Source organism: Callorhinchus milii, unplaced genomic scaffold (assembly GCF_018977255.1).
Source record: "Callorhinchus milii isolate IMCB2004 unplaced genomic scaffold, IMCB_Cmil_1.0 Scaffold19, whole genome shotgun sequence".
NCBI classification, from domain to species: domain Eukaryota; kingdom Metazoa; phylum Chordata; class Chondrichthyes; order Chimaeriformes; family Callorhinchidae; genus Callorhinchus; species Callorhinchus milii.
The window spans coordinates 1,726,001-1,753,899 of NW_024704760.1; the positions used below are offsets into that span (position 1 = coordinate 1,726,001).

General features: G+C 46.3%; 2 protein-coding genes and 1 non-coding gene across 6 annotated transcripts; 1 reads left to right on the forward strand and 2 right to left on the reverse strand.

The window, feature by feature from the left end:
- Positions 1–3,603: 3,603 nt before the first annotated feature.
- snrpe (small nuclear ribonucleoprotein polypeptide E) lies at positions 3,604–6,419 on the reverse strand. The gene is made up of 5 exons (NM_001292503.1): positions 6,284–6,419; positions 5,189–5,215; positions 4,762–4,824; positions 4,233–4,311; positions 3,604–3,860 (listed from the first exon to the last, which is right to left on the reverse strand). The coding sequence occupies exons 1-5, from the start codon at positions 6,335–6,337 to the stop codon at positions 3,805–3,807; spliced, it is 279 nt and encodes a 92-aa protein (NP_001279432.1). The 5' UTR covers positions 6,338–6,419; the 3' UTR covers positions 3,604–3,804.
- Positions 6,420–6,929: 510 nt separating this feature from the next.
- Positions 6,930–24,345, reverse strand: zc3h11a (zinc finger CCCH-type containing 11A). Of its 4 annotated transcripts, XM_042342041.1 has the most exons (20): positions 24,204–24,345; positions 22,895–22,946; positions 20,561–20,779; positions 19,915–20,099; positions 19,177–19,296; positions 18,686–18,809; positions 17,669–17,884; positions 16,977–17,090; positions 16,587–16,667; positions 16,322–16,435; positions 15,816–15,911; positions 15,237–15,341; positions 14,935–15,000; positions 13,803–14,156; positions 12,943–13,155; positions 12,366–12,451; positions 11,771–12,098; positions 11,352–11,518; positions 10,486–10,559; positions 6,930–10,257 (listed from the first exon to the last, which is right to left on the reverse strand). In XM_042342041.1, the coding sequence occupies exons 4-20, from the start codon at positions 19,966–19,968 to the stop codon at positions 10,008–10,010; spliced, it is 2,562 nt and encodes an 853-aa protein (XP_042197975.1). In that variant the 5' UTR covers positions 19,969–20,099; positions 20,561–20,779; positions 22,895–22,946; positions 24,204–24,345; the 3' UTR covers positions 6,930–10,007. The 4 variants fall into 4 exon arrangements, with proteins under 4 accessions (XP_042197975.1, XP_042197974.1, XP_042197972.1 ...); XM_042342040.1 differs by lacking the exon at positions 22,895–22,946; XM_042342038.1 differs by lacking the exon at positions 24,204–24,345 and having other exon boundaries at positions 22,895–23,219.
- Positions 24,346–24,831: 486 nt separating this feature from the next.
- On the forward strand, positions 24,832–24,904 carry trnak-uuu. Its single transcript has one exon. It is a non-coding gene; the product is annotated as a tRNA-Lys (tRNA).
- The last annotated feature ends 2,995 nt before the right edge of the window (positions 24,905–27,899 follow it).

Genomic DNA, 27,899 nt, shown 5'->3' on the forward strand with positions numbered 1-27,899 from the left:
TCTCAGAGCGCTTCCCAAACATGGGGGCTAGACACAGAGCAAGGAAGAGAGGGTTGAGCATTGGTGTGGTCAAAGAGGTAGGTCTGAAATCGAGGATTTACAATCATCAGACCAATTGGATTTCCAAATGCTATCCCAGGTAAAATCAGGTTGTAACTGAGTCGTACAGATCAGTCAGTGCCTTTCCACATCAGGACATCCTAATGCACTTCACAGGCTACACATGTAAATCCAAAGACTTACGCTTTGTGATTGAACACCATAGCCAATTCGCACTCAGCAATGACCCAAAAAATAACCATGAATTCACAGAATCTTACAGCATAGAAAGAGGCCATTCGGCCCATCATGCCTGTGGCCCGCACTTTGAAAGAGCTATTCAACTCGTCCCACTCCCCCACTCTTACCCCACAGCCCTGCAATTTATTTTCCTTTTTAAGTACCTGTCCAATTCCCTTTTGAAAGCTATTATTGATTGAATGATCAATATTATTTGGGGGTTTGTCAGCCGGGAGTACGAAATCACTCACAGTGTCTGCGGTGAAACAGTTGCTTGGATATGTTGTCCTCTGAATAAAATGGGATGTTTAATAACAAAAGCACTGATTCAATTGTAGCAAATAAAACAAAATACTTAAACCCAGACATAAGATACAGGAAATGTCATGGGTGGCTATGTTGATTTTAATCTGATGAGGCCTTGCTTTGAAAGGAAGCAAATTGTTACTCGCTCAGGAAGCTATATTTAGGATTCAGTGATAATTGACTGAACGCTTTGAAAGCTATTAGTCACCAGAAGTCTAGGGGACTGTAGAGACCAGGTTGATTGATGGATATCAGGAAACTGGGGGAGGGCGTGGGTTGCAACGATGCAATGGAGGAGAAACACAGGAATATAAGAGGAAAAAGACATCAAGACTCTTCCCACCCTCCCCCCTAAGAACCACGACACACATGGAAATTGCACCTTGGGCAGCTATTTCTGCACTTGCACTATCATATAATAAACCTTGCATTTCGCCCACATAATACAGTCAATTCTCTTTACAGTATACATCCTTATTCCATCCTTGAGACGTCTTTACAGGACTTTCACTGTAAAGTGTAGTGGCTGTGTGTTTGTAGAGTGAAAGCTGTAGCCAGTTTACTCACAAACTTACTGACACACATACTGTCAAGACTCAAAACACAGATGATATTATAATAATAATCCTTGCATTTGATAAAAGCGCCTTATCACGTGCCGAATTTTGATAGGCTATCTATTTGGGTGAGGAGTAGAACTTCAACAGAGGGGGGGGGGGGGGGGGAAAGAGAAAAAAAAAAATCAAACGGGAGACAAAACAGGGGTGAAAAATAGTCCCAAGCCTCTTGTGCTGCAGGAACTTCAAAGCCCATCCATCTGGAGAATAATCTACACAATGCAAGTTAGCCAAGCAGTGCCACTTCCCTTTGTGCCGAACTAATAAGCGCTTCTCTACAGGTGCCTCACCAATGCATAGATTTGCAATTGATAATATTTGTTCTGATGTCATGGTAACTGCGCTTAAAAGCTTTCTCGCTCCGTCGCTGGATGCAACGAGGTAGGTTCAGCCGGCTGAGAAAGCCCGAGAGTGCCCTCCAATGGCCAACACGCACTCTCAGTGCGTGAGGTTCAGCGCCGTGAATCAGTAAATCCTTTTGATGGAAACGCTGGGATTTTGCCGCGTGGAAATCGAGCACCACATTTGACAGCGATCGCCTGCGAAGTGCCCTGGGACACGGTGGTTGTAGGCGCTAGATACACGGTCGAACGGATTGTTATAATAATAATAATACTAATAATCCTTGCGGTTAGAGCAACCCTGATCATGTCGTTGAGACGTCTCAAAGCGCTTCGCAGAACACACTGTAAAGTGAATCGACTACATTTTGTGGGCAAAACACGACAGCCAATTGGTGCAGCAGTGACCCACAAACAGCGGTGGATTGAGTGGCCAAATCATTATTTTTTTTAAGAGGAATTATTATCCCCGGTTAGCAATCCGCTAATTGACTTAACAACTGGGTTTTCTACTTACTGCGAGGTAAAGAGAGGCGTGCGGAGTAAGGAAGGAAACTTGCCTAAGGTTTCACCGTGCCCGGGAATCCAACCCGGGCCCTCTCGCTTTGCGATGTGAGTGCTCTAACTACGGGACTTCACAATTAGCTGCAGGATAACAATCTTCGCATTTGATCACATCTGGAGAACGTCTCAAAGCGCTTCACAGCGTTTACGGTAGTGAAGTGACCGGGCATCTTGTAGGTGAATGGCTGATAGCCAACTTGCGCACATCGGGTAAGGTAGGTAGGTTACACTTGCGAAATTTTCATCAGTTTATTTTTAAAATAAAAATAGTTTATTAAAATAAAAATGGAAATTCCAGCCGCTGCGTCGCCCTCAGCAGCGATTCGTTTATTCTCATCAAACAAGCTGTCAAAAAGCCCACGAGGGCCGCCAAAAACAAGCACCCGGCCATGGACTGACGCGGGGAGGTTGGCTGCATCCTTCAGATCCTCAGCTCTTGTCAGGCTGCCCGTAGCTGCTGGCTAAAACGCTCGAAAAACAGCCCAGAATGTCCGCTAGGACAAGATGCCCTTTATTTTCAAAATTAGATTCCGCAATAAGCCATTCGTTCCGCTTTTCATGGGACTTGAATCACAAGCTGACAGAAAGAAACCAGGGTTGCTGGTGTGTTTTGAACATCACTGTGACGCACAACACTTCCCCGCCCTCACACCGCTTAGCAATCACTAAATTGCCACTGACGAGTGGAAAACATTCAGTTCAAAACTGATCGTCCCAAATCAAATTTGACACATGGAAGAAAAACAAGCGACGGAGCTAAATAGACTAGGCTTGTCCACACGGTAACTTTAAAGCATTGAGGGTATATTACTTAACAGGAGTCTTCATTAATGATCACAACAACAACTTGCATTTATATAGCACCCTTCACAAATAGTGGAAACCAAGGCTGCGGATCATTAGATTACTTAAAATCAAACCAGAGTTGATGTTCACAACACACTTCTTACCAAGCTTTTATAGCTGACAGTTTGATAAAGAGATAAAGTAGAAATGAGGACATTGGAGGGAGTCAACTGGACTGTGCTGATCTACCTCCTCACAATTGAACACATCTGAAGAGGGGTTAGGAAAATGAGGGGGAATTCAATGTGAAAAGAGCAGGAAATAGGTTTTAAGAGCAACAACTTAGGCTTAACAGGTCAAATAACCCTCTGTAATGTAATCCTAACCGGCAGAAACTATAGCAACTATGGCCACATGTTCTAAAACTCCTTCCTCTGTATCTTTAAATTCTACTGAAAAGCTATCTCTTTAACTGGCCCACAGTTATCTCTCTCCCCCTCCCACCACCCAACATAGTGCTGACCCTGTTTTTGTGAAGCACTCCTGAGACATTATCCCATGTGATGGGTGCTATATATTGGTGTTGTACCTTAAGTGGAGTGCAAATTCCATCATCGCCGGGAAGAAAATGGTACCACCAACGATTTCAATCAACTGTACTGAGTTTATGATGTAAACTTCTCAGTCAAAACAACGTGCAACTAAATATTACAATGCGTACTTTTATTCAGTAATCGACTTATACAAAAGGAAGTCAAAATTTATTCTGTTTGACGGAATGCCCCGAACTGCACAAAACGAATGTTACTAAAAAAACACACACAAATTGCGACCCTAAAAAAAAATCCAAGTACACATATCATAGTACGTGGAACAGGTATGGGTAGAGCCAATTCTGAGGGACGCCAGTCCTAGGAGGTGACACTCTGAAGTAGGGTAATGTTATCGCCTTTCAACATAACACGGCCTGTAAAACAAGAGAAGCCCGTATATCAGGAATCAGATTAATAGATGGATTTCAAACATGCAAAGACTTTGCATCAACTACAAAACCCAAACAAATGGCCATTGCTGGAATGGATGATACAATGGGTTTAAACACAGAAAGAAGCTTGTTGATAGGTAACCCCCCACCCATGTTCTTGAAGAGATATACCTGCTAAATATCCCCATAAAAGGCAACTCACATTCTTATAAACACAAACACAATACTCTGTAAATAATCAGATTGCATCTCTGAGGGGTACAAGTTGAAAAACAATAAAAGCAGAGATGGGCGGGGGGTTGGAAACCATACAGTAAATCTCTAGTGGCCAATGCAAGATCTCACGTCACCCACCTAACGGTTTCCTTGCTTTTGATTTCATGTGAATTTCCTCTGCATCATCCAGGACGAGGTTCATGTATTCATCAAACCCCTAAATGAGAGAGAGAGAGAACTTAGTGGCTGAAGGCACGGTCGCCGATGGTGGAACGGAGGATTCGAGAGACAAGCTTGGTCCGAGACCTTCTTTGAACCTACTTCTTTCCCTTTTTTGTCCGCTCCCTCCGGTCAGCAGGCTCCGGCCTGTTCCACATCCCCCACCTGGCTCACCCTACCATTGGCAATCGGGCCTTCAGGTTCTCTACCCCCACCCTTTTGGAACTTCATCCCAGTCCCTCCGCCTTGCTCCCTCCCTTGCCTCCTTCAAGACTCTTCGACCCCCCACCTTCGGTCGCCCTCCTTCCCACACCCTCCCTCCTAATCCCAATCCCCTGCTCGGGTCCGAATCCCTGACTGTCCAGTGCCCTGGGATGTCCTCTCAACGTGAAAGGCGCTATACAAATGTAATTTATTGTTGTTGCTTTTGGATGCAGTTCATACTTACAATGATGCAGCCTTCTATCCTCATGTTTACTTGTTCATACAACCAGACTTGAATTCTGGATCTCTGGAGAGAAAAAAAAAATCACGTTAGTCGAAAAGCATTCTGACTTTTGGCTACAATGGCATTTATTCCTTGTGGGCATATACCACATGCAGCCCAAGCAACCCTCCCCGATACGTTAAAACTGGGCACATTATTTCCAATCTTTTGTTGAATTCACGTATGCAATGGGATCATACGGTGTTAGGTGTCCACTATTCTGATACTAATAACAGTTGCATTTTTATATTGCGCCGTATAACGTCTTCGAGACGTCTCAAAACCCTTCACAGAATTGCAATACGGTATTACAGTTAAACATCACATGCGCAACTTCCATTAACCCACCAGGACAGAACAGTGGAGAAGAGTGGGCAACTATACTCACATTCTGAAGATATCTGAAAATAAGATTCTGTGCACAGTTAGTTAAGGAAGACGGGAATAATAATGATTCTTGCGTTTGAAATAGTGTCTTAGCGTGACATCTAGACAGGTCAACTCGCAGAATACAATAATCCTTTTCTCTTCGACCGTGCCTTCAGCGCCCCTCTCGACTCTCTACCCCCTCCTCGCTCCCTCCCTCCCTTCCCTCCCCTCCCCCTGACCATTTCCACCACCCGCTCGGGTCCCGACCCAACTGTCCGGCGCCTTGGGGCGTCCTCCCTCCCGACGTGAAAGGCGCTCTGTAAATGCGATCTTGTTGTTGTGGTTGGTGCATTCGATACGGCGCCCGATCGCGTCTTCGAGACGTCTCAAAGCACTTCACAGGATACGCTGTAAAGTGAATTGACTGGGCATTCTGTGGGCGAAACCCGGCAGCCAATTGCGCGCAGCGGCGTCTCCCCCCCCCCGTCACTCACAAACAGCCCCGGGTTGAGCGGCCACGTTATTATTTATTTAGTATTTATTCGGTGCTGTAAAACACTTGAGCTGCGGGAATCCACACGTGGGGAAGACAGGTTACAACGTGCAACCGGACGCCGAGACGAAGCTGACCAGCGATTGCGGGGCCAGGCCACGCTGGAGCCTCCGCTCATTTCCCGTCGTCCTGTTAGAACAGCCCTCGTCTCGCAAGCGAGAGACCAGGGTCCGCTTCCCGGCCAGGCGATACCTTGGGCAAGGTTCCTTACTCTCCACGCGCCTGATAACAATCCCCTCACACAGGCCCCGGCCTCACCTCACACTCCCCCCCCCCCACCCCGTCACACAGGCCCCGTCCTCCCCTCACACTCCCCCCCCCCCCTCCCAGGCCCCGGCTTCCCCTCACACTCCCCCCCAGGTCCCGGCCTCACACTACCCCCCTCCCCTCCTCCGCCAGGCCCCCGCCTCCGCCCACACCCCAGGCCCCGGCCTCCCCCCACACACCCCCCCCTCCCAGGCCCCGGCCTCCCGCCACACGCCAGGCCCCGGCCTCACACTCTCCCCACACTCCAGGCCCCGGCCTCCCCCCACACCCGCCTGGCGGTTAGGGTAAGGATACGATGGGCTGCACCATCACTTTCTGTACTTTCTGTGCCTGCCCGCGGTACGCCATGGCTGCTGCGGGTTCCTCGACGGCAACGACGAGACGAACGGTAGCGACGGCGGCGGCAACGGACAAACAAAATGGCGGCGAGAAAAGCCCGCGCGGCCTGACCTCTGACCCCGGAGAGCCGGCGCCATGGCAACGGGAGGCAGGCTTCACCCTGCACACCAGGCCTCACCCCTTCAAACCCTCTTTATATATTAAACAAAAACTATATTACAAAAAAAAACTTCTTGCAACGAGCCCTTACTTCTTCATCGTCATCAGTGTATTCTTGCATTATTAAACCGTAGGTTTTCGCCCCACAAAACCGCCGACGGCGTATCCCACGAAGCGCTTCCGAGACGTCTCGGGGGACACGATAAGGCGCTGGGTCGAATGCAAGGACTATTATTATTATTTTATGTAAGTTACTGCCCTCCAGCAGATCCCGTGAAGCACCTTTCGATGCATCCTCCCTCCCCCACCCCCCGCTTTCAAAGGCGCCGTATTCCATCGCCAGCATTTGTTATCTCATCGCCATAGTCGTTTGGTGCCGAATGGGGCCGCGGTCTCACGCAGATCATCTTACCAATTGCAATAAATGGCGCAGCAAAGCGACTCCTGCTGAACAATATATGTCGTTTTATTACAAAGAAAATGTTTACACTTGGAACACCTGCGTCACTATTATACCGAGTCATAAATAAAACTGCTCACTGCCCATGGATGCACATCTGAATCGATAAAAGGGAAAAGCGAAAAGCACGTATTGAGGAAATGCAGACCGCACAAACACAAGAGTGCCTCCAATGGATCCAACACATAAATTCTAACATCGGACTTGTGTGTCGACCATTTGGGAGGGGGACGGGGAGGTGGGAAACACAAGAACAAAATATCCGCAATGTTTCACAAAGAACAAATGGACAGCACTGGCCCCTGCAAAGCAGTCACAGGGGAAGGCCACTTTGGAACAGCAAATACGTAGGTTGGTTTAGAATTGGGGGCCGATGTAGAACAAACACGTGGCTTCGTTTCTGGACACACCCTTGCGCTTCATAATAAAAATAAGTGGATTTCAACATTCAAACTAATCTTAAGAACTTTTTTTTTTGTCGCCGTTGTGAGCAATGCATTCAAGAGAGGTCCGCAGTTCACTATAAGGGTGGGGTGGGGGGGGGCAAGGGCGAGAGAAGAAACAGGGAGAGAAGTAGCAGCCAACAATGGAAGGAAAAATACTCCGTGAAACAAACTCCAGCGAGCGCAGGAGGTCCATTTGCTTCCACTTTGTTACCAGCGTTACAAAATGCCTCGCCTGCTGTTACAAGGTGAAACAGCCAGTTAACACCATTATTATCAAAAGGAATGCACCATTCGTGCTCCCGTTACAACAGTTTAATGGTTGCGAGAGTCTTATTTTAACAGCGACTTCTACCCTTTGCTTTTGGACTAGAAGAGCATTTTGCAATTATCTCCATCCTATAGACTTGATGATCACTGCAGACGGCAGGAGAAAACGTGTCAAAATGTTCTGTGATCAAAATTTCTATTTACATACAGTACCTACTGAGTTGAAATGTCTCAAAAAAGGGCTTTGATTGACAGGTAACTGCTGTAAAGTGTAGTGACTATTTGGAGGCAAATTGCAATGCAGTTCAGTCTACTTCAAGGCACTATGAAGAACATGACCCAGTGAAGCAGGTTAACTAGACTAACATTTTGCATATGAAATGCTCCCATATAGTGGACATGCTTCAGTCTCGACAACTGAATAACCTATTCCCTCCACACAGTAAAGAACTCCTCCAACCTAAAGTCTTCCACAATATGAAAAGGAGAGTTTCTCCATATCATCCTCTTCTCTCTTCAAGCTCCTTCAATAGCTGTCGCAAGGTAATGCTGGACTAATACCGGGCGCACCATCCTACTTGAACCAGGGCTGCGATAGCAGAATCAGGTTCGGAGATGTACCATTGCATGTACCTCACCAGTATGCTACTACAAGGAGGCTGCATACCACTGTAGTCATCAGAGGCTTCTTGATATACACAAAGGTGAACTTGGGAGTAGCTCATACACTGAAGGTCCTATTATCTGAGATACTCCAGTTACTGGACATAATCTTCACTTCCTTGGTCTCTTCACTCTTTTGCACAAAGGTGGCTTTGTGAGCAATGCTGCGTCCTTTATTAGTGGCTGATCACAACTTCCCAGTGGGTTCTGGCTGTGTGGGCACAAGGACATTCGGTAGCTTGACTGTTCTCAATGTGTCCAGTCTCTTAGGGGCCATACGATCTGGTGAAGTGCCAGCAAGTGCTTTTGCAATTTTTTTTTAAGTATCTATTTCGCAATAGTCACTTGGACCAACCAAAACATCAAATGGCATTATGGGATCACATCTCATGCTCCCTCCTCCTCTCCACCCCAAATAGCTTCAGTACAACCAGCCATTAGAATGTAACCTACTGCTACAGGCATCTTTCTTCCCTCTTGGTTTTTAATGAACTGCAAGACTTGAATGCATGGCACACAAAGGAAAACAGCCGGACAATTCCTGGCACCAGTTGCATTGCAAGCACCAAAACCACTTTGAATACCCGTATGCTCAGAACGAAGACAACTTTAACTACTAGCAAGCACAGTCTGTGATAAAAATACACTTTGCGACATGGGAAATGAACCTATATTGGAGTAAGACAAACGTCCGACTAAGAAACCAAATGGAGGGCTAAGCTAGCACAAAATCAGGAAGGCAAGTTGCATTAAATAACAGTTAATGCTCAAACTCACTTCAGAACTTCTGATAACCAAACGTGTCCAAGTTTCACACCGATGACCCAAATTCTCTGGAACTCCCAGTGCAATTTTGGGTTTGGGTTCTCTAATTGCAAGGGTCTAAAGCTTCTCGTGGCCAACAGATCAAACGTAAGAGGCCTCGAGTTACCAAAAGCTTTGACGAGTTTAAAACGCCAAACATTTAACAAATTCATTGAAGGCTCTCCTTATTAACTCTACTCCAGAGTCCTTTCCAACACACAGCAAGGTGCACAGAAATCCAAGGCTGTTCCACAAAGATCACAGCCATTAAACCCATTAGGGCAATGCCAGCATGAGAACAGAATATGCCACAATGAGTCAAATGACCTAATTATTGATGGAAAGCAAGTAATCAGGACAGGGCATTGCCATTTCCCCTTACGTCTAGCCCAAGGGAAAACAAGTGTTATGAAATTAGTGTCCCAGTCGGAAGATAGTTGCCTTCACCGATCAAAATGCCCTGGGTTACGGAGAGCACCATACTCGATAACAAAGCTTTCAGATTGAAGCGTATCGCAACATCTTGATAACAGGCTGATCTATGTTGGGCAAAGCACCGGCATTGCTTTTTTTTTGGTGATGGTGGGGGGGGGGGGGGGTGCGGGGAACGAGAAAGAATAGGGAGGTGGCTAGTAGTCTAATGGTTGTAGATGGCCAGGTGATGTAATTTGGTCTCAATGTCAACAGTCAAACAGATTTGGCTTCCGTCCATATACGAAAATGCAGTACCCTTATCACAGATACTTATACGCAACTTTAAAAATATAGAGAGCCCTATTCCTATGCAAAAAGTAGGTCCAGGCTACTCTCCATTTACTATCAAGATCACTCCGCAGGGGAAGCTGGGTTTCATTTTTTTAAAAATAACACAATGGACTCTTCAGCTGTCAATCATCTCGGAGAGTTCAAGCAGCAAGTCGTCCTCATCTTTCCCCGGGTCCAGATCGATCTCTGCTTCCAGTTTATCATCCGAAAATTCTTTCATCAGCTCCTCGAAGTCGTCCTCGACGGTCTTGCTGGCGGTGGAGCTGGCTCTGCGGGCTTTGACGGCCGGCCGGGGAGGGGAGAAGTTGGCCATCTCTGGCAGCGACACGCACGGCGGGGGCTTACTTTGCTCCACTAAATGTACGCTGAAAAGCAAGTGAGAGTTGATGGTTAATGCAAAGATTCCCTTCGGCTTCAGTCCTCCAGATTTATACGCCACACATAAGTTGTAATCTACTCTTTATCTCTACATCTTGCGACTATCTAAAGCGCTGACAGTCTAAACTACATACTTTTGCGTTGTTCTGAAATGTTACAGGTCTTTAAAACCGTGTAGAAGCAAACCACGCAGACCAGTACATCCATGACTTTACCTTTCCATAGACGTTTCGGGCACTTCCACAATCGGAGACGATACTGTCTCTCGCTTGCTTCTTGATGGCAGAGCCTGTGAGAAAAGGCAAAATATTTCAGGCACCTCACGCCAGGAACCGTACACCTGAGGTGGCTCCTTAAAGTTGAAATGAAGCCAAGTAGTTGGACAAGCTAGATGCTGCCTTTGAGCCAGTGCATTAGAATAGTATTCCTTGCATTAGTACTATTCTTATTACGTAGTTGAGAAGGCTCAAAGCTCTTCACGGAATATCCTGTAAATTGGATTGATTACGTTTTTTGGGGGAAAAAAATCACAGCCATTAAATGTGAATTTAATTGTAATGCCTTATTTGCAAATGTTTATTAAATATGGTTCTGATATTTTGGGGGTAGTCTGCCAAACTGCTCTTACTTCATAGGATTTACACCATCTGTAGCTGAACGACTGCCAATGGTGACCTTAGCAACTTTCCGGAGTTAGATTGGAACAATTCTCTCCCATGGGCTCCATGTGGTCTCTTGCCAAACCAGCAAAACAGAAGATGGGATGGGCGAGTAAAAGGCACAAACTCTCCCACTGATACTGCATTGCAATGCTCCTATATATCTTGGTATGGAAGGACACTTGAGATGGACTCCTTATTAATGAGCAAAAGTTCTTGATGCCTTTGTGGTAGCAGCGCCAAAGTAGGCATCTCAACGACGTGATAAGACACAAGTATTATTGTTATTATTAAATGTACATTGAAAGGTTTATAGCTGGGTGAGAGTTGGAAGGGTATAAAATTGTTCCGTCAATGAACCAGTCTTTACCCGACTGCCTGAGAATGGGCAGCACCTTGAAAATGGTTTAAAGGGATCTTACCAGGACAGCTCTCTTTGGGGATAGCTGTCCACCCACATCAGGAGTGACGGCGTTGAGTGGTTTGACTGCCACAATGGCAGAAGGGTTCCCATCTGGGGATTTACGCTTCTGGCTCAGTCTCACTGGGCTCTTCACCACAGAAGGCTTCACGTTTAATTTGGGCTTCACTGTAACAGAGAGAGTGGGTTAGGATGGCGATTCAGGAAATGTTCCTCTCCCCCCCCCCCCCCCCTCCCCCACACACATGCGCACACACACGTTTACATAGTGCCCTTCAGCAGTCTGACACCGAGCCAGGGGGAGGTGACCGAAAGCACTATTAGAAAGGAAGGTCTTTAGGCAGGATTTGAAAATGGGGAGGGAGGGAGAGGGTTGCAGAGTTTAGCAGGACGATCAAATGAAAAGCCACAGACACAAACCTTTTGGAGCCGGGGCAGGCTCTGCCTTTACAGGCTTGGCAATGACCAGCTTCTCCTGGGCCTTCTCGGCCGGCCTCTCCACTGTGAGGCGGTTGTTTGGTCTCGTATCCATAGGGGCTGCCTCCTGCGTTTTCTTCTCCACTTCGGTCTGGCTGGTCCCATTGGCTTCTTCCGCAGTACTGACCACCGGCGCTTCTTCTCCCACCTGGGTTTTGTTCAACAGCTTCTCAGTCTCCTGTTGCTTGCGAAGACGCTTTTCTTTGAGGATTTCTTCCAATCTTTTCACCTGCACTTTTTGCAACACAGGAGTTTCCTTCCCACTTGCAGCCTGCACAAATGGTACAGCACAACTATTAACCATTTAAAAAAAACTTGAATTATTAATTATCTTTGCTGAGCGGAGCCTAGAATCACTTAAGGCAAATGGGCATCATCCTTTATATATTACCAAGTACCAAACTGATTTGATGAGTTATTTTACACAAGTAACAAAGGTTTCCAAGAGTCCTCACAAAGAAGCCACACTGAGCAAATGGGCCACAGTTATAGCTTAATTAGTTCTAGATTCCTTCATGAATGTTGATTCCACACTGACCTTAATCTCCTTTGCGTCACCTTCAGCAGCAGTATCAATGATAGACTCCACTGACTGTGTCTCTGCCTTTTCTGGCTTGACAGTTTCTGCACAAGAGATTGTAGAATTGTTAATGGGTAGTGCCACCAACTGGTGACAAGGCTGTCAGATTATCAGGCAAGTTAGCAGGCCTGTACCACCGTACGCAATATCCTTCCCTTCCTGACAACGATCACTATAGGCAAATTCAGCAGTGGATGGAATGCCTTCCTTTCAATTGCAACACAGAAATCCATACACATTAACCAAACACTGATCAATCTTTTACTGCTTTGTGCCAAACTTTGCATAGATCCAAACATATCCCAACACAAGATTGCGTGCATGAAAGTGCTTCACTTATCATGCAGCATCAAAAGGCAGGACAGAAGGGTACCAGAAGAGGGAAAGTGGTAACAGCCCCAGTGGGGGGGAAGCTAGCCAAATGATCCCCTTCTGTGCTGTAAACCTTCCACCATTCAATAAACTGGGTGTTTACCACCACCAACATGAATTTATACAGCGCCCTTCACGTGGGGTGGTGTCCCGGATCGCTTACCAGTAGGTTTGGGGAGCCTCATTATCCTTCGTCTGGTCGGGGCTGCTTCGGTTTTGGGCTTGTCGTCCTGTTGTTGTGGGGCGGACGCCTCCTGGTTCGGCGGCCTTCGCAGGGCCTTCTCGCGCCGGATCTCCTCCAGTGTTTTCACTCTCACTTTTTCGAACGGCTTCGGCGGCACCGCAGTTTGCTCGGGGGATGCCTTTCGGCTTCTCGCTGGAACATGAAAAACGTGGATCAAACAAGTGAGCAACGGGGAACCTTCACCTTTCATTGTTCTTCGCTGAAGTTTTTCTGCATCAAAAAGGACTAAATGGTTCCCGACATTTCTCCTCTTAAAAAAAAGTACAGTGTACAATAACTATTTTAGTTTTCAGGGATTATCAGCAGATTTATCGGAATACTCCATATACAATGCTAAATGGACATGGAATTTGCCCCAACACTAAGGTTAAAGGCAAAGGAGGGCAAGTAATCCTGTACTTGGCCAACTTAAAAATCAAAGTGATTATTGACAATCATTGAAGTGTAACACTTCTGTTCTCATTATTTCAGGACATAAATATATAGTTTGGGCAACGACATGTTCAAGCGACTGCCAGGATGGGGCAAGTGCAAACTGGATGGACCTTGGCCGTCTTTTGCCGAGCAAATTCTCACGTTCTTACAGGTTTGTGTTATAAAGTTCTACAAACTGACAACCTGGTAAATTTCTCTCAAATTTGGGCAGCTCTTAGATGAGAAGGAAAAGGTTCATTGTCTGTTGAGGGAATAGGGAAGGTTAAGACCTAATGGTGCTGGATGAAATTAATCATAAAAAGGGAATTGTAGTTCTACTTTCCGAGCACCAACAGGCTCCTTACCTTTCACTGTTCCCGAGTTCCCCTCTTTCGCTGGCTCATCTTCAGGCTGCTTTGTGGGTGAGCAGCCCTTCCCTTTCCCTTTCTCTTTCTCTTCCAGAAGCTGGGCCTGCTTCTTCTCCAGAAGGGCCTCAGAGAAGGTTTTTACCCGGATCGTTCTGACGATCTTGGCGGCTTCCTCCAGTACACCGAAGACCTGGTCAGGTTTTTTTTTATTCACGACGACAGCGTCATCAGTCTTGGGGTCTTCATTGTCGTCATTGACAAGTTCTTTCTTGGCTGCCTTTTCCCTGCGAATCTCTTCCAGGGTTTTCACTCGGATCTCTCCAGCCACGTCCGCTTTATTTCCAGGCTTATCTGTGGAAAGGGTGGCACGTTTCTTGTTAGCTAGAATTCTCTTTGATGGACAGCTGAACAAAAGCAGCAAGTTCGGCCAGACTGGCAGAAACCTGTGGAAGTTTACTTCATACCCAGGCAGTAAATACATTAGGAAAGCAGGATTAATTAAAAATTCTGTATTAGGAACAGGAGCCATTCAGCCCCTTCAGCTTGTTCTGGCATTCTGTTAGATCATAACTGATCTATACCTCAACTATTACAATGGTCTTTTGTGCTGAGAATTTGCACGTTTTCAACTATAATCTCTTGTTGCTCTCTAACTGAAGGGTAAAGTGTGTTGGTTCAGTATAACACAGTGCCTTACATGGGAAGATGGAAGGAATGAGGTTACAGTGGTGCAGGTTGTTAGGTCAATGATACATCTTTAGTGACAGAATGAGTTGCAAATGTCAAGATGAGATCGGACTGGAATTTACAAAACATTTATCTTCCATAGATAACAACTCCTGTAAGCATCGTCAATTTCAGCTTAAAGCGCACCCATATCAAGGTGTTAAGCCTGGAAGAGAAGCTACTTGATTCACGTTTTGCGAATAACCAATTGTTTAAGTCAAAGAACAGAAGTATAATAATAATAATCCTTGCATTTGATACAGCACCTTATCACGTTTTCGAGGCGGCCCAAAGCGCTTCACAGATTATACGGTAAAGTGAATTGACTGCATTAGTGGTCTCATGACTTCCAACAGCAGCATTAGACCATGAAACCAAGAGTATTGGAGATCCAATTACCTACCTCTGTCTGTGTTCACCACCTCCATAGGCAGACCAAGACGCTCCTTCATGGGCCTGGGAGTTTGAACTGGATCAGGAAGAAAGAAAAACTATTAAGGCACATGGGGAAGGAGATGGCAAGTGGGATTAATAAGTGGGAGCTTAAAGAGAGATTAGTAAAGTGCATGCAATGCGGATTGCAGATGTGTAATTAGTTCAATATGTACAGTACCCAACTGGAGACAGAAACAAATCACTGAATGGTCACAAATTGAGAATTCCTGGTCAGCCATCAGTACAGTAACAAGCAGACAGTGCACATACTTTTGTGTGGCAGCTCATCAGGTTCCTCGTCCATTTTCACCTTCCGTTTGCCCAACCGATCGCTAAGGTTGCGCTTCAGAAGTATTTCATTCTCAGCGATTGTGGCTTTGAAAAGAGAAAACGACAACTGCTCAAAACATCAGACTAGACCAGAGTGGTCCATCTCCCCCCACACACCCTCCACTCCAATTAGCTAGGCCCACCTGCTCCCTCCACAACCCGTAAATGGTATCTTTTGTCTCTGGAAGGGAAACACAAAAACATTGCTTGTGTGGCCCGGGGACCTTCAGCAAATAGGGTATCCGGTTGGACGACACTGGCCTAGATTGAGAGATTGGGTTAAGGGTGCAATCTGCCCAGGAACCATTTTGGTGCAGGTCAGGAGATTCCTAGCAGAGCTCCACTGGCAAGTAACCCGTGTATAATTGGTGTAATAATAATAATCCTTGCATTTGATATGGTGCCTTATTACGTCATTGAGACGTCTCAAATTGCTTGACAGAAGACTGTAAACTGTAGTAACTGTACCTTCTGTGGGCCGAAACATGCATTTTGAAATATTTCTTATATTGTGCAGACCTTTCTGTGGCACCTCCTCGGCGCTGCTCTTTGGCGACAGTTTCTTTTTGCCAAGTCTTTCAGCAAGATTGTGTTTAAACAGAGGCTCACCATCACCTGCGGCCAACGAAGGGAGAAAACAGAATGAACACAAACAAAAAGGTCATTTTCGGAACAAAACACACAGCACTTAATCTGCGCTACAATAAAACAAACTGACATCTGTACTGTAAGGTCTTGTCCAACCGTTCAATGCAACACTGATTGTATTCTTCTAGAATCAAATGCAGTTATCCCACATGCTATGCCAAAAGTCTGCACTGATCTCTCCCCCACCCCCCCACATGCCAACGAAAGCGTTTTGTTAATCATTAGATGATGGTGGTAAAAAAAACACGGAAGACTTATTTTTCCTCCCAGCCGAGGAAAGAATCGAAAAGATACCCTGAAGCTCTCTTCAAGCTCTCAGCAACATTTGTATAAATGGCCACAAAATTCTAATGCTCCATAGTAACTAAAAGGCTTACCCTTCTTTGGAGACAAGGTCACTGTCCGGAAAACCGCCCGGACATTTTCCTTTTCAATAACAAAGTTCTCGCAATTTTCTTCCACCTTTTGGATCAGCTCTGCCGAGGGTTCGTCTATAAACAAAAAGAAACAGGGATTGAAGCAGACCAAATTGGAGGCCTGCCCATTCAGGCAAGCCATATGCTCTGTCTTTCTTCAGGATCATGTATGTATTTCTCTAGATAATGAATCTGTACAGGAGCTGAATACAATGGACTTAATTACCTAATTTTTTCAGCTTCTCCTTCATGGCTTTCTTCCGTTTGATCTGTTCCAGAGTTTTAATGCCAAAATCCAAATTCTCATCTGCTGGCAGAAAATACTATCTTAATGATAATAATAATCCTTGCACATGATGCAGCACCTTATCACGCCTTCGAGATGACTCAAAGTGCTTCACAGAATCTATTGTGAAGTGAATTATCTGCATATATTTTGTGGGCGAAATACAGCAGCCAATTGCGCACAGCAGTGTCCCACAAACAGTCGTGGATTGAGTGACCACATTAAATAACACCCCAATACAGTCCACTCAGGCAATGCATTCCACATCTTCAGAGTCATCCATTTGGAGAAATGTTTCCAGATTTTAAAAGACTTTATAAACGCATTAACCTTGCTGAATAGCGATGGCCTGTTTCTTGGTGGAAATGACCCGAATGCCATTCTGCTCGTCTGCGGTTGAGACTTGAATGTTTTTGTTTTCTTCTCCTTCCTCTGAAAACTGATCTGAAAACAGAATGGAAATTCAGTCAGCGATTCAGATCAGACGCTTGCTTCCCAACCGCCACCCCCCCCACCCCATAAAACAGGAAATGCTTAAACTCAATGTGCTTTACAATGTCTTTGTTGTGTTTGGTTCATAAAGTCATAAGCATATATGAGAGAGAGAGAACAGTATAAAGTACACAAGGTCATTGGTTCACCAACATATTAGAAGAGACGTCTGGAATGAAGAAAGCGGTTCAGTCCATTTGATCTCTGCTCCCAGCATATCCATTCTACCAGTTCATCTTTGCAGTATTAGCTGCAACTGCTCTTTCCGCTGATCTGTTCCAGCTGTTAAGACCCTCTGCTAAAATTGCCCCTCACATCCCCCAACCTGCAATTTCTCGTCCTGCTGTCTTGGGCACACGTCTAAGTAGTGTTAACGTCTGAAAGCACTTTGGATTTTGTCATTATTTTGGCTTGTCCAGACGTCTTCAGCACAATGCTCAGTACCTTCCACATTCCCGCATTCAGTAATTAGGTGAAAGTTAAAGTAAGTGACTAAGCAACAGATTAGCGAAACCAAATGTGAACCTCACCATCATCATCTTCATCATCATCCGCTGCATTGATTACTACGGGAGGATGTGTTGGGCTAGGCACGTTCTCAGATGCCTCCATTTTCATGACCCCCCGAACCTGCGGAGACGGGTTTGACTGAATCGGCAGCTTCGGCTGCTGTAACTGGTTGACAGTCGATTGTGGCATCTTGGCTTCTTCTCCCAGCTCAGTCACTTCTGGTTTGCTTTGGATACCTGAGGGAATAGATTGGTGGAAACGGGCGCTGGTGAGTCTGAGAACACAAGGATTTGTACCATGTGTGAAGGAACTCACACTCTGCAGGAATCTCCTATGAGAAACTATAGGAGTGGATATAGGCTTCCAAACATCATAGCCTTAGTACTAACAGGAGCCTGCTAAATAGTTCAAGAACTAAATAACTCTGCAATACGTAGAATGCACCCTCTGGCTAAATTAATAATCCATGTGCACTCCTTGAACTGCTGTTAATGTAATGGCTGAACATCGGTGCTTGGTAGAGGCACAATTTCAAGGAGAAACTGCAAATTACTGTATCATTTGCAAGTGAGGATTCTCTCATACCAATCACCTGCAGGTGTTGCTCTAAAATAAAGCATCCTGCTTGACCCATAGGATTGTTTCATCTCAAAGAGGAGCACACAGAGCAGAATTCCTTGGGATCCGGCATTGACCCTGGTGCCAGAAACTGAAGGAAACATTTTAAATAGCCTGGAGAGATAATGGAACAGATAAGTTACACAATGGGAAACGGCAAGTGTTTCTGTCTTCCTTGTTCAGAAATGCCTACAAAATTTGGTTCCAACTTTGTAACTGCTTGTAACAGACTGGCAGACTGAGGGCTGGGCCAAGTTTTGCCACGAGCAGAGAAATCATTTAAGTGCAACGTGGCAAGAGCGACTAGTTGGTAGCTCTTTCAAAGAACCGGCACAGGCACGATGGGCCGAATGGTCTGCTTCTGTGCTATAAAATTCTATGATTTTAAGTGAACATAATCGCTGCGATTAGACACAAACCTTTTGTGGGAGGAAAGAAGATTCCCTCAATGAAGCGAGGCTTGCAGTGGCGGAAAGCACAGTTCAGCTTTGTACATCCTGAGAGCTGTTTCTCCCAGTAACATGGGATTTCACTCCTCCTCTTCTACAGAGAGAACAACAGATTTTCATTTTACTTCACCATAGTTATGAAACCAACTTTTAAGGAAAAAAGTTAAAAAAAAACTCACTGCAGAATATAAGTGTTATTTGGGTAATCTTGTCAATATGTGCACAAATCCCACGGTTGTAAATAAGAATAATCTCTTCATTTAATACGGTGCCTTATCATGTCACTGCAATGTCTCAAAGTGCTTCACAAAATACACTGTAAAGTGAATCAACTGTATATTTTCTGGGCCAAATGCAGCAGCCAATTGCACACAGCAGTGTCCCACAAACATTCGTGGATTGAGCGATCAAATTATTATCATTGAAATGTTTAGAGGAAATCTTGCCAATCGAAAACCTACATCAATCTCCATGTGTCGGAACTTGCAGACTTGCCGAAAGCAGCGGCCTTCCTGCCACAGGTTACAGACTGTCTCGCTGCCAAGAGCTGCTTCGCAGTGACGGAACACACAGCTGTCACCCTAACAAAAGAAAAGCCAAAACGTGATGAGCAAAAAGCAATTCTTCAACTTCATGTATAATACAAGCACTGCGGACTACCTAAATTGCCGTAAGCATAAACTTGCCAGAAATTGAAATAGCATTCAACATATACATTCAAGTTTTAATAAAAAAAACCTTGCATTTGACATTGCACATTATCACGTCTTCCGAGATGTCTCAAAAGTACTTCACAGAATATACTGTGAAGTGAACTGACTAGTTTTTGTGGAAGAAAAGTACTTGTGGTGTTTCCGTTTATTGCAATGATTTGCTACTCTGGTGCTGTATACTGATCGACCTCAGACTGCTGTTGGTTGCAATGTTGCTGTTTGAGAAACATGCCTCGAAATGCAGACAGTCTCCGCAACAGAATACTGGATTTTTCTAGCCTTGGAGTTAGTTTGTTATCTTTCTCCCTCTAGTAAGTGTCTGCAGCCAGAGTTCTCCTACACAAAGTTTTGCCTGCCCATTAATCCCCCCCACCAACCTCACTAAGCTCCATGGCTCAGTTTCCACAACATTCGTCTTTAAGCCAATCTTGGATACATGAAAGGTGCGTAATCCTAGTTAGCCCACGTGAAATGGTGCAGGTTTACCTTGGTACATGTGGAGTAAAAATAGAAGTAGCAATCATCGCTTTGACGAGCCATGGCTTTGGTAGAATAGATCTTTTTGTTGCTTCGGTTTTCCCCACTTTTGTCTTGTTGAATCTCAGTATTAGTCTTCTAATGGCGTAGAGCATATACTAATCTTCTGTAATCTTCTTCACCCTCTATCTAACCTGAAAGGAAATTGAGATTGTTAACCCAGGTACAATATTTTGCATCAGTTTTAGATTACCGTAAGGCATTAAATAAATGACCCGTATCAAAGATTGAGTAGGAGCTCGAGGTGGGAGACACGGGTCTATGGACGGGTTTTAATGCAGGATGGGGGCAAATTTGGAGGAATTCTGGAAGAAAATTCCAGGCGGTTGTAGCAAAATAGCTAAAAGCTCTCCGATTAGCTGTGGACTGCATGAATAGGACGCAAAGTTGCAAGAAGGTGAACAAAACCAGGGACTAACTTTGTCAATCACACCATGTGCTTGTCACACTCTACAGTATAGATTTGATAAAGCAGCTTATCATAACCCAAACTTCTCAAACCCTTCACACAATGAGTTACGTTCAAGTAACGTGAGCAGTGAAGAGATTTAGAATATTTCATTATTTAGTTGAATGAATGAAGATGTTCAGTTACCTCGGGAGTCGTCAATGAAGACCCTTTCCTCCTGACATCAGCTGATGTTCCCCTGCAGGTCAATCAACACTGAATCCGTCAGTTAGCAATGGCTCAGCGTCACCTCCATCGTCACACACTGAGTAGAAAGATTTGCGATCTGCATACACAAATTGCCTTAGAAATACTCTCTACTTGAAGGTGTTTACAGTGAGTCAGTCCATCTTCCGCTCTGTTGAACTGCAGGAAGCCAGGGATTAAAAATCAACTCCTCCAATAAAGTTCACAACCACGTAGACGGGGAGATCTGCTACTTTTACAGCGGCTGGGGGAAAATAACCCATCCTTTCTACAATCTTCCAAGAGATTCCGCAGCCTTGAACTGGGAACTTTTTTTTTGGTGTATAATGGCTAATTTAATTAATACCAAACACACGTGGATTCCAATTCTGCTTCTCCAGGATATCTGCACCTATTGAAGAAAAGCACAACAAAACAGCCTCCCCAATTTCTTTTTAAACTCGGTGTCGCAGCCCCTTCTGACAACGTAACATCGCCCAACCTGCAATAAATGCTCACACACGCAAAAAAAGCAGGATTTTCACTGTAATCTCCCTTTTTCCAAAAATGCCCATGAATGTGCCATATTGAGGGGCACATGCCAACACTCCCGAGTATGATAAAAGGAGTGCCAATATATGCGGGGTTGTGCTTGAAATGCCACTGCCCACATCTAAAGTTCACTGGGTTTGCCCAATGATAGTCGCATAGTCCACTTAAAGAGCAACAGGGCTTTGAGCTTTTTAATTTTATAAAGACATTCTACGCAAAAGGGAGATAATACAGTTTCAAATCCAGGACGCTGCAATAATCCTATTGCTAACACTGAGGCTAGTGTTAAATACATATAACAGAGTTGAGCCATTCCTAAAATTAGCACAAATTACGAGCGTGGTATTCAGACTGAGCACCTTGACCATGGCTCTTGGATATTGACTGGAACTAAGTTCAACAGCGAGCGAACGGGTCAAAAAAATACATCCAAAAAAACCTCACCAACTTTTGTTTTTACTGTTGCGGATGTACACAAACCCCATCGTTTTTAAGTTTGCAAGGCCTCGATGGATACGCCTTGAAGCATGAAAATGACATTGAGAACACAGTTCTGGAGGCCCAGGCAAACCCAGTGCAGTGGAAACTGGGCTCCGTTGGTGGAGCAAGTTACTCGTCTGAATACAAGACATGTACGCAAAGGTGCAGCATCAGATTAATCATTCAACGTTGCATAAGCGCACAAACAACATGCCTCATTGCAGAACACCTCCAGCAAAATACCAATGGAGGCCTTGTCCATGGCACTTTCCCAAAGTGAGTGCTCGGCACAAGGAGTGTCGGAAACAAAGAATAAATGCTTGATGTAAAAGCTGTAATCAAAGCCAAAACAAACACCCACTTTGGGAATGGGGAGAATTTGGACTGCTTGACATCTGTCTTTAAGAGACAAGTGCTAAACCCATTGAGTTTCACTCCATTGTTGAATCTAATCTGATGTAAAACAATTGTTTGGCATTGTTTGAATGCATTTGTTTTACACAGTGTGTAGAATTCTGTGGACAAGAAGATAATAAATGGACCACACTCGGGGGTCAAGCTCTACCCTGGAATTATTTGGGCAAAAGCTACACAAAATATTGAGGGATAAGCAGAGGCAAAACAACAGGGTGAAACACAATGAGAAGAATGCACAGAATTGTAGCACCTTATCTACAAGTAGCTCTATGGTTAGGTTAAGATGTACACATTGTTAGTTAAGCATTAGTTCTCATTTTAAAATGAAACACTTCCCTAAAAGAAACTTGGCTTGCGGTCAAGAGTCAAAGACTTAATGCTGATTTTTTTTAAAAAAGAAACTTTTATCGGAGCTGGCACTCAACTTGAACTAAAAAAACCCCACCAGATACAGACTATGCAATAAAGGCCAGTGCTGAAACCAATTGTCACGAGCTTAGAATGTCTTCCTTTACTATCCAACAGCACTGACTTGGGAACTGGTGAGATGCCAATCGCATAAGTAGAGATGTGATTTACATGGCACTGCTGTAAATTTTGTTTTTTTGTCCGATCACAATTTGGAACGGCTTGTAACAGCGTTTACTAATTGACCATCTGAGCAAGAACCACAAAATCAAACCGTATTCTCAAACGTGCCGGTCGCATCACGTTACCAACTGGCTCCTAAGGCCTCGGTTGGTATGAGCAACCAAGTTACTGGTCCAACAACTGTATCTGCAAGATACCAACATGCAGCAGCGGCCTATTTCAACGGAGGGATGGGGTTCGAATCGGAACTTTTACCGTAACCCGGCCATGAAACAATTTTTCTTCTATCCACCTTTAGCGAGCATCTCTTGAAAAAGAGAAGAAGGATTCAATTTCCCGAACCCATATTTAGCTCACAGCAGCTAAACTTAAAACGTCTCCGGAGGAATCAGGTTATCCCAGGGGCAAGTGTGAAAGGCACACATATCGCCTCGTGGTAACCATCAGCCCAGGGTTCAACCGCGAGGCCACAAGGAATTCTCACCCCCTGTGACAATGGATCAGGCTTCAATTTCAGCATGTTAACTGACGATAATAATAATAATATTATATTAAAGGTCAGGCCAGCGAGGCTGATCAATAGCAGAATGAATTGGAGGGGGGTGGGGGGGGGGGGAGGGGGAGAGGGGCGAAAAGGAGCTGACGGAAATAAAAAAACGGCGGCCAAAGAAAACTGTCGTCCGAAATCTGAATTCGAAAAGGGCCCCTCTTTCCAATCGGGGGCACCGGGGGGCGAGGCGTCCGGTCATCGCACTCGGCGGTGTACCCCGCCAAGCGCTTTCGAGACGTCTGAACGGCGCGAGGGGGGCCCTGTGTCAAACTCAAGGATTATTATTATTATTATTTGATCGAGACATAGGGCTGCCATTCCCCCTCAACCCCTCCCCCCCCCCCCCACCTCCAACACCGCCCCCACTACACTACTTTTGAGTCAAAATGCCTCGTCAATACCCCCCCCCCCTCCAATCCCCCCCCAATAAGAAACAACAACTTTTGTGGCGCTTGAACCTGGACGACGACAACAACAACAACAACAACCCCCCCTTCCCCACAGACAAAACACAACACATTCAGCCGTACATTTCCTTTTCTTACATATAACAAAAACAGCAAAACACATAATAAGCCCCGCAGTGGAGCAAATACACCCGAGAGCCTCTCCCTCCCCCTCTCTCTCTCTCTATCTCACTCCCTCCCTCACTCACTGTCGCGGTCGAACCTCGACGCCTTGTGAACCCGGGGTAGGGGAGGGGAGGGGGGGAAGGGTTTCAGGCGAGTCCCGAGGCTTCAGGCCGAGGCTTCAGGCCGACCCCCCCACCCCTCCCCACCCCCGCTGGGGCCTACCTCCTGACTGACTGACTGACCTGAAGGCCGCTCCCTCCTCACGAGCGCTAAGACCTGGTCAAACACGAACCGAGACGGCGCCTCGGCGTCGGTTAGTGTTACAACCCGCGATAAAGCGACGTAGTCACGGTAACAAAAAGGTGGGGGGGGGGGGGGGGGGGGGGAGAAAAACACACACCGCAGACACACACGCGCGCGCGCGAAAAAAAAAAACCAGTACCCAAAGGGCCGTTTAGAACCAAAACGCCGCGTTTTATAAAAAGAACCGCTCTTTCTTTTTTGCGGTTGTTTTTTTTTCTGTCTTTGCCCCCCCCCACCCCACCACCGTCGACCGGACCCGAGCGCGATCCTCCCGCCGCCAGCACGAAAGATGGCGCCCGCCGGAAGTCTCACCACCTCCTTCCCTTCCTCCCCTTCCTCCGACCCGCGGGAGCCAGCAGCGCTGAGCGCGTTTGCCAACATCAAAGATGGCGCCCGGCAGCTCCACCCCACCCCCCCAAACGGAGCCTCGACGCGCCCTGTCCGCCAGGATCAAAGATGGCGGGCGTCCGGCGCGCGTCGTCGGTCTGCCAGCCTCAAAGATGGTGGCGCACAGCTTCAAACTCCCCCACCCGCCCGCACAGTAATATATTTTTTTAAAAAAGAAAAAACGCGCCCGCGCCCGACGGTGCGTTCGTATCTCATCCATCGGATGCATTGTATGCCGCGGGGCGAGTCGAATAAACGGCGGCGGCCGCAATCGAGCGAAGCGGTCGGTGGGCGGGAACGCTGTGGGCGGCGTCTGCGCCGCCGACGCGCCCAGTGGCCCTGACGCCTCTTATAGCAGGTGAGCGCCCTCCACCGCCAGGGCCCGGATAGCTCAGTCGGTAGAGCATCAGACTTTTAATCTGAGGGTCCAGGGTTCAAGTCCCTGTTCGGGCGATGCGTTTTTTTTTTTCTTTTCTCTCTGTGTCGTCGTCGTCGTTGTTGTTGTTGTTGTTGTAATGTTTCCGAACGAAAAGGAAACGACGACAATAAACCACAACAACAACAGTCATCGTTGTAATGATACGATACAACGTCAATGGGGCTGTGAAAGGCCATCGCACATTTAACGACCGACGGCGCCTTCACGTTACGCTCCTTGACATTGGTATATACCCCCCAATACCCCCCAAACCCCCCCCATTGCCCCAACCCCCCCCACACCCCCCAACACCCCACACCCCCCCCCAAAAAAAATCTTGTCGTCTAAAATTGTTTTAAAAAAATCATAAATCTTTTCAAAAAAAAATCATCGGTTTTCTATATCTATATATATATCTATTTATAGATATATATATATAAAAAACACGACTTTCGGTCGCCCCCTCCCTCCCCCCCCCCCCCCAACAAAAAAAAAATCACTAAAATAACGCGGCGTGTCATCAAAAGGGCTGTATCCCAAATAAATCATCGCAAATCGTTGACGAGACGCTGGATTTACGTTTACGACGACGACAACGACGACGACGACGACAACAACGACGACGACGACAACGACGACGACGACGACGACAACAACAAGATTGCATTGATCGAGCGCCTTCCGTGTCGGGAGGACGTCCCGAAAGCCCCCGCGCGGTGTTTTATACTGTGCCGTAAAAACACAGCACTGCCGCGTAAATGATACTAACAATATAATAATAATAATAATAATGATAATAATAATAATCCTTGCATTTGACGTCGCGAAGCGCTTCACGGGATAAACTGTAGAACGCGCTGTAGTGACTGTGGACTTCGTGGGCCAAACGCGGCAGCCCATCGGGCGCAGGAGTGCCCCACAAACAGTCGTGACCAAATTATTATTATTATTATTATTATTATTATTGTGTGGGGGGTTTTTGAATGACATCACATATGTAAAAAATTGGCAAATGTCATCGCAGATTATCGGCCTTTGACGGCCCCACTGAAAGCCCCACTTCGGGCGTTTATAAAATCAGCTTTTTTTTTTCTTCGGAAANTTTTTTTTTCTCGGCCAGGGCGCGGTGTCTGATGGCAGGATGGCCGACCTTGCCGTTACGTTACGCTTCTTGACGGCAGACAAACGCCCGCGAGGAACACGACCTGCTGTAGCCCTCCACCGAAGCTAGGGAGCAGCCTCCTTCTCTTTGATCGTCGCACGAAAGGAAACCAAACGAAACGAAACGAAACGTCCTCTTATCAGATGGGATTGGTTTGCTGACGAACGTCAGCAGAGGAGGGGGTGGGGGGGGGGCACACGCACACAGCGGGAGCTGAGCAGGACTGGCAGAGAGGAGTCCCGAAGGGTTGGCTTACGCCCATGGACTCATCTGACGGAAATGGTGACACGTACAGAAGCGCGTCGCCCCAGCCGCGCCGCGCCGCGCCACCGAAGCCGTCTCGCCCGCAAAAGCGCGCGCCCCAGCGCGTGCTGACTTCTCCTCCGGGGAGACCGACCGAGAGAGAGAGAGAGAAAGAGTGGGCGTTCCGTTCCAACACTTAACCTCTGGGATCTCCGTGCGCTGGGTCGGGTGGGAATGCGTGGAACTCTCAGTGACGGTTTGGATGCTCTTGAGCACGATGGTGGGTTTCCGCTGTGTCAGGTATCTGGCTGACCGAGGGAAAGTGCTATCCCCCACCGTGGCTCAAGGGCAGTTGCGCAATGTGCTGGTTATCTCAATTGAGGCGAGTGGGAAGCCGATAAGAGGCTAATTTTTAACCGTTTTCCAAATTCAGGCTCACTTGACGAATTTCTGGGATACCGTGTCACGTTGAAATCACATGGTCTAAGCTGATTCCATTGCAGGGCTGGGTGGTGGGTGGGAGGTTGTGTTGTTGGAGGTGCCGTCCTTCTGATAAGACGTTAAACCCAGATCCTATCTACCTGTTCAGCGGGAAGTTAAAGATCCTTTGACCCTATTCAAAAAGAGAAGGGAGTTTCTTTCTCCCATGGTGTGCTGGGCAACAATCCCCCAAATAAAATTGGTCACTCGTTTCGTGGCTGTTTGTAGGATGTTGCTGTGTGCAATTGCGCTGCCGCATTTGGCTACAGTCATTCCATTTCACAATAAATACCAAGAAGTCCTTTGAGACGTCCTTCTGATGTGACGAGGCGCAAGGATGATGATTATTATCTCGAATTCTTGGACAAAATGATGTCTCGGTAGGATTTTTGCACCTCTGTCTCCTAAACATCCATCCCTCAGCGCGTTGAATCCTGTGGTCCAATGTCTTAAAGAAGACCCATTTTGTTTGTGTTTTTACAATGGGGGAGTGGGGGGGTGGTGATGGGTAGTTTAAAAACTGATGGACCCGAAAGTGAAACTAACAGCAGGTCAAAGAAAACATAAACTGCTTGCGTTGCGGCCTAAGAATGTTGGCGGAAATGGTTTCAGAAAGTTTCCAAGTAATTGCCGCACGCACAGCTTTTGTTCTAAGAATTGCTAACATCCGTCGGTTATTGCGACCCAATCAAAGAATGAGGTGGAAATCATCTAAAGTGGTGCAGGAACGTGGGCCCCAGTGTTCTGCTGATCTCAGCCAATTCTGTGGTCACATCCTTTGTGGCAAACACTTTGTTGAATTACTCAACAATCCCCAAATGCCCAGAGCAAACAGCAAAGTGTGACAGCAATGTCCTACAGACAGCTATGAAAAGAGTGACCCATTTTATTTGGGGGGTTTGTTGTCCAGGACAACGGGAGAGAGATACTCTCCTTTTCTTTTCCAATACTGTAGTGCCATCTTTAACAGCAACAAATGACATTTGCACAGCGCCTTTCAAGTCGGGAGGACATCCCGAGGCGCTGGACAGACAGAGTTACGGACCCCGAGCTGGGGGCTGGGATCAGGAGGGATGGAGGGCGGGGAGGGTAGGGATAGGAGGGTGACTGATAGCGTTTTCGAAGAGGAGGGTATCGAGAGCACA

What these genes read in the sequence shown, in the direction of transcription:
- snrpe (NM_001292503.1), bottom strand. Translation starts at nt 6,337, where the DNA reads ATGGCGTACCGCGGGCAGGCACAGAAAGTACAGAAAGTGATGGTGCAG. An exon ending in TTTTCAGATATCTTCAGAAT is followed by an intron (nt 4,825 to 5,188) that starts GTGAGTATAGTT and finishes TTTTCTCTCCAG; the next exon opens with AGATCCAGAATTCAAGTCTG. An exon ending in AAAAGCAAGGAAACCGTTAG is followed by an intron (nt 3,861 to 4,232) that starts GTGGGTGACGTG and finishes CTTGTTTTACAG; the next exon opens with GCCGTGTTATGTTGAAAGGC.
- zc3h11a (XM_042342040.1), bottom strand. Translation starts at nt 19,968, where the DNA reads ATGGCTCGTCAAAGCGATGATTGCTACTTCTATTTTTACTCCACATGT. An exon ending in GGTGGTGAACACAGACAGAG is followed by an intron (nt 14,157 to 14,934) that starts GTAGGTAATTGG and finishes CCCTTTCCACAG; the next exon opens with ATAAGCCTGGAAATAAAGCG. An exon ending in GTGACGCAAAGGAGATTAAG is followed by an intron (nt 12,099 to 12,365) that starts GTCAGTGTGGAA and finishes CCATTTGTGCAG; the next exon opens with GCTGCAAGTGGGAAGGAAAC.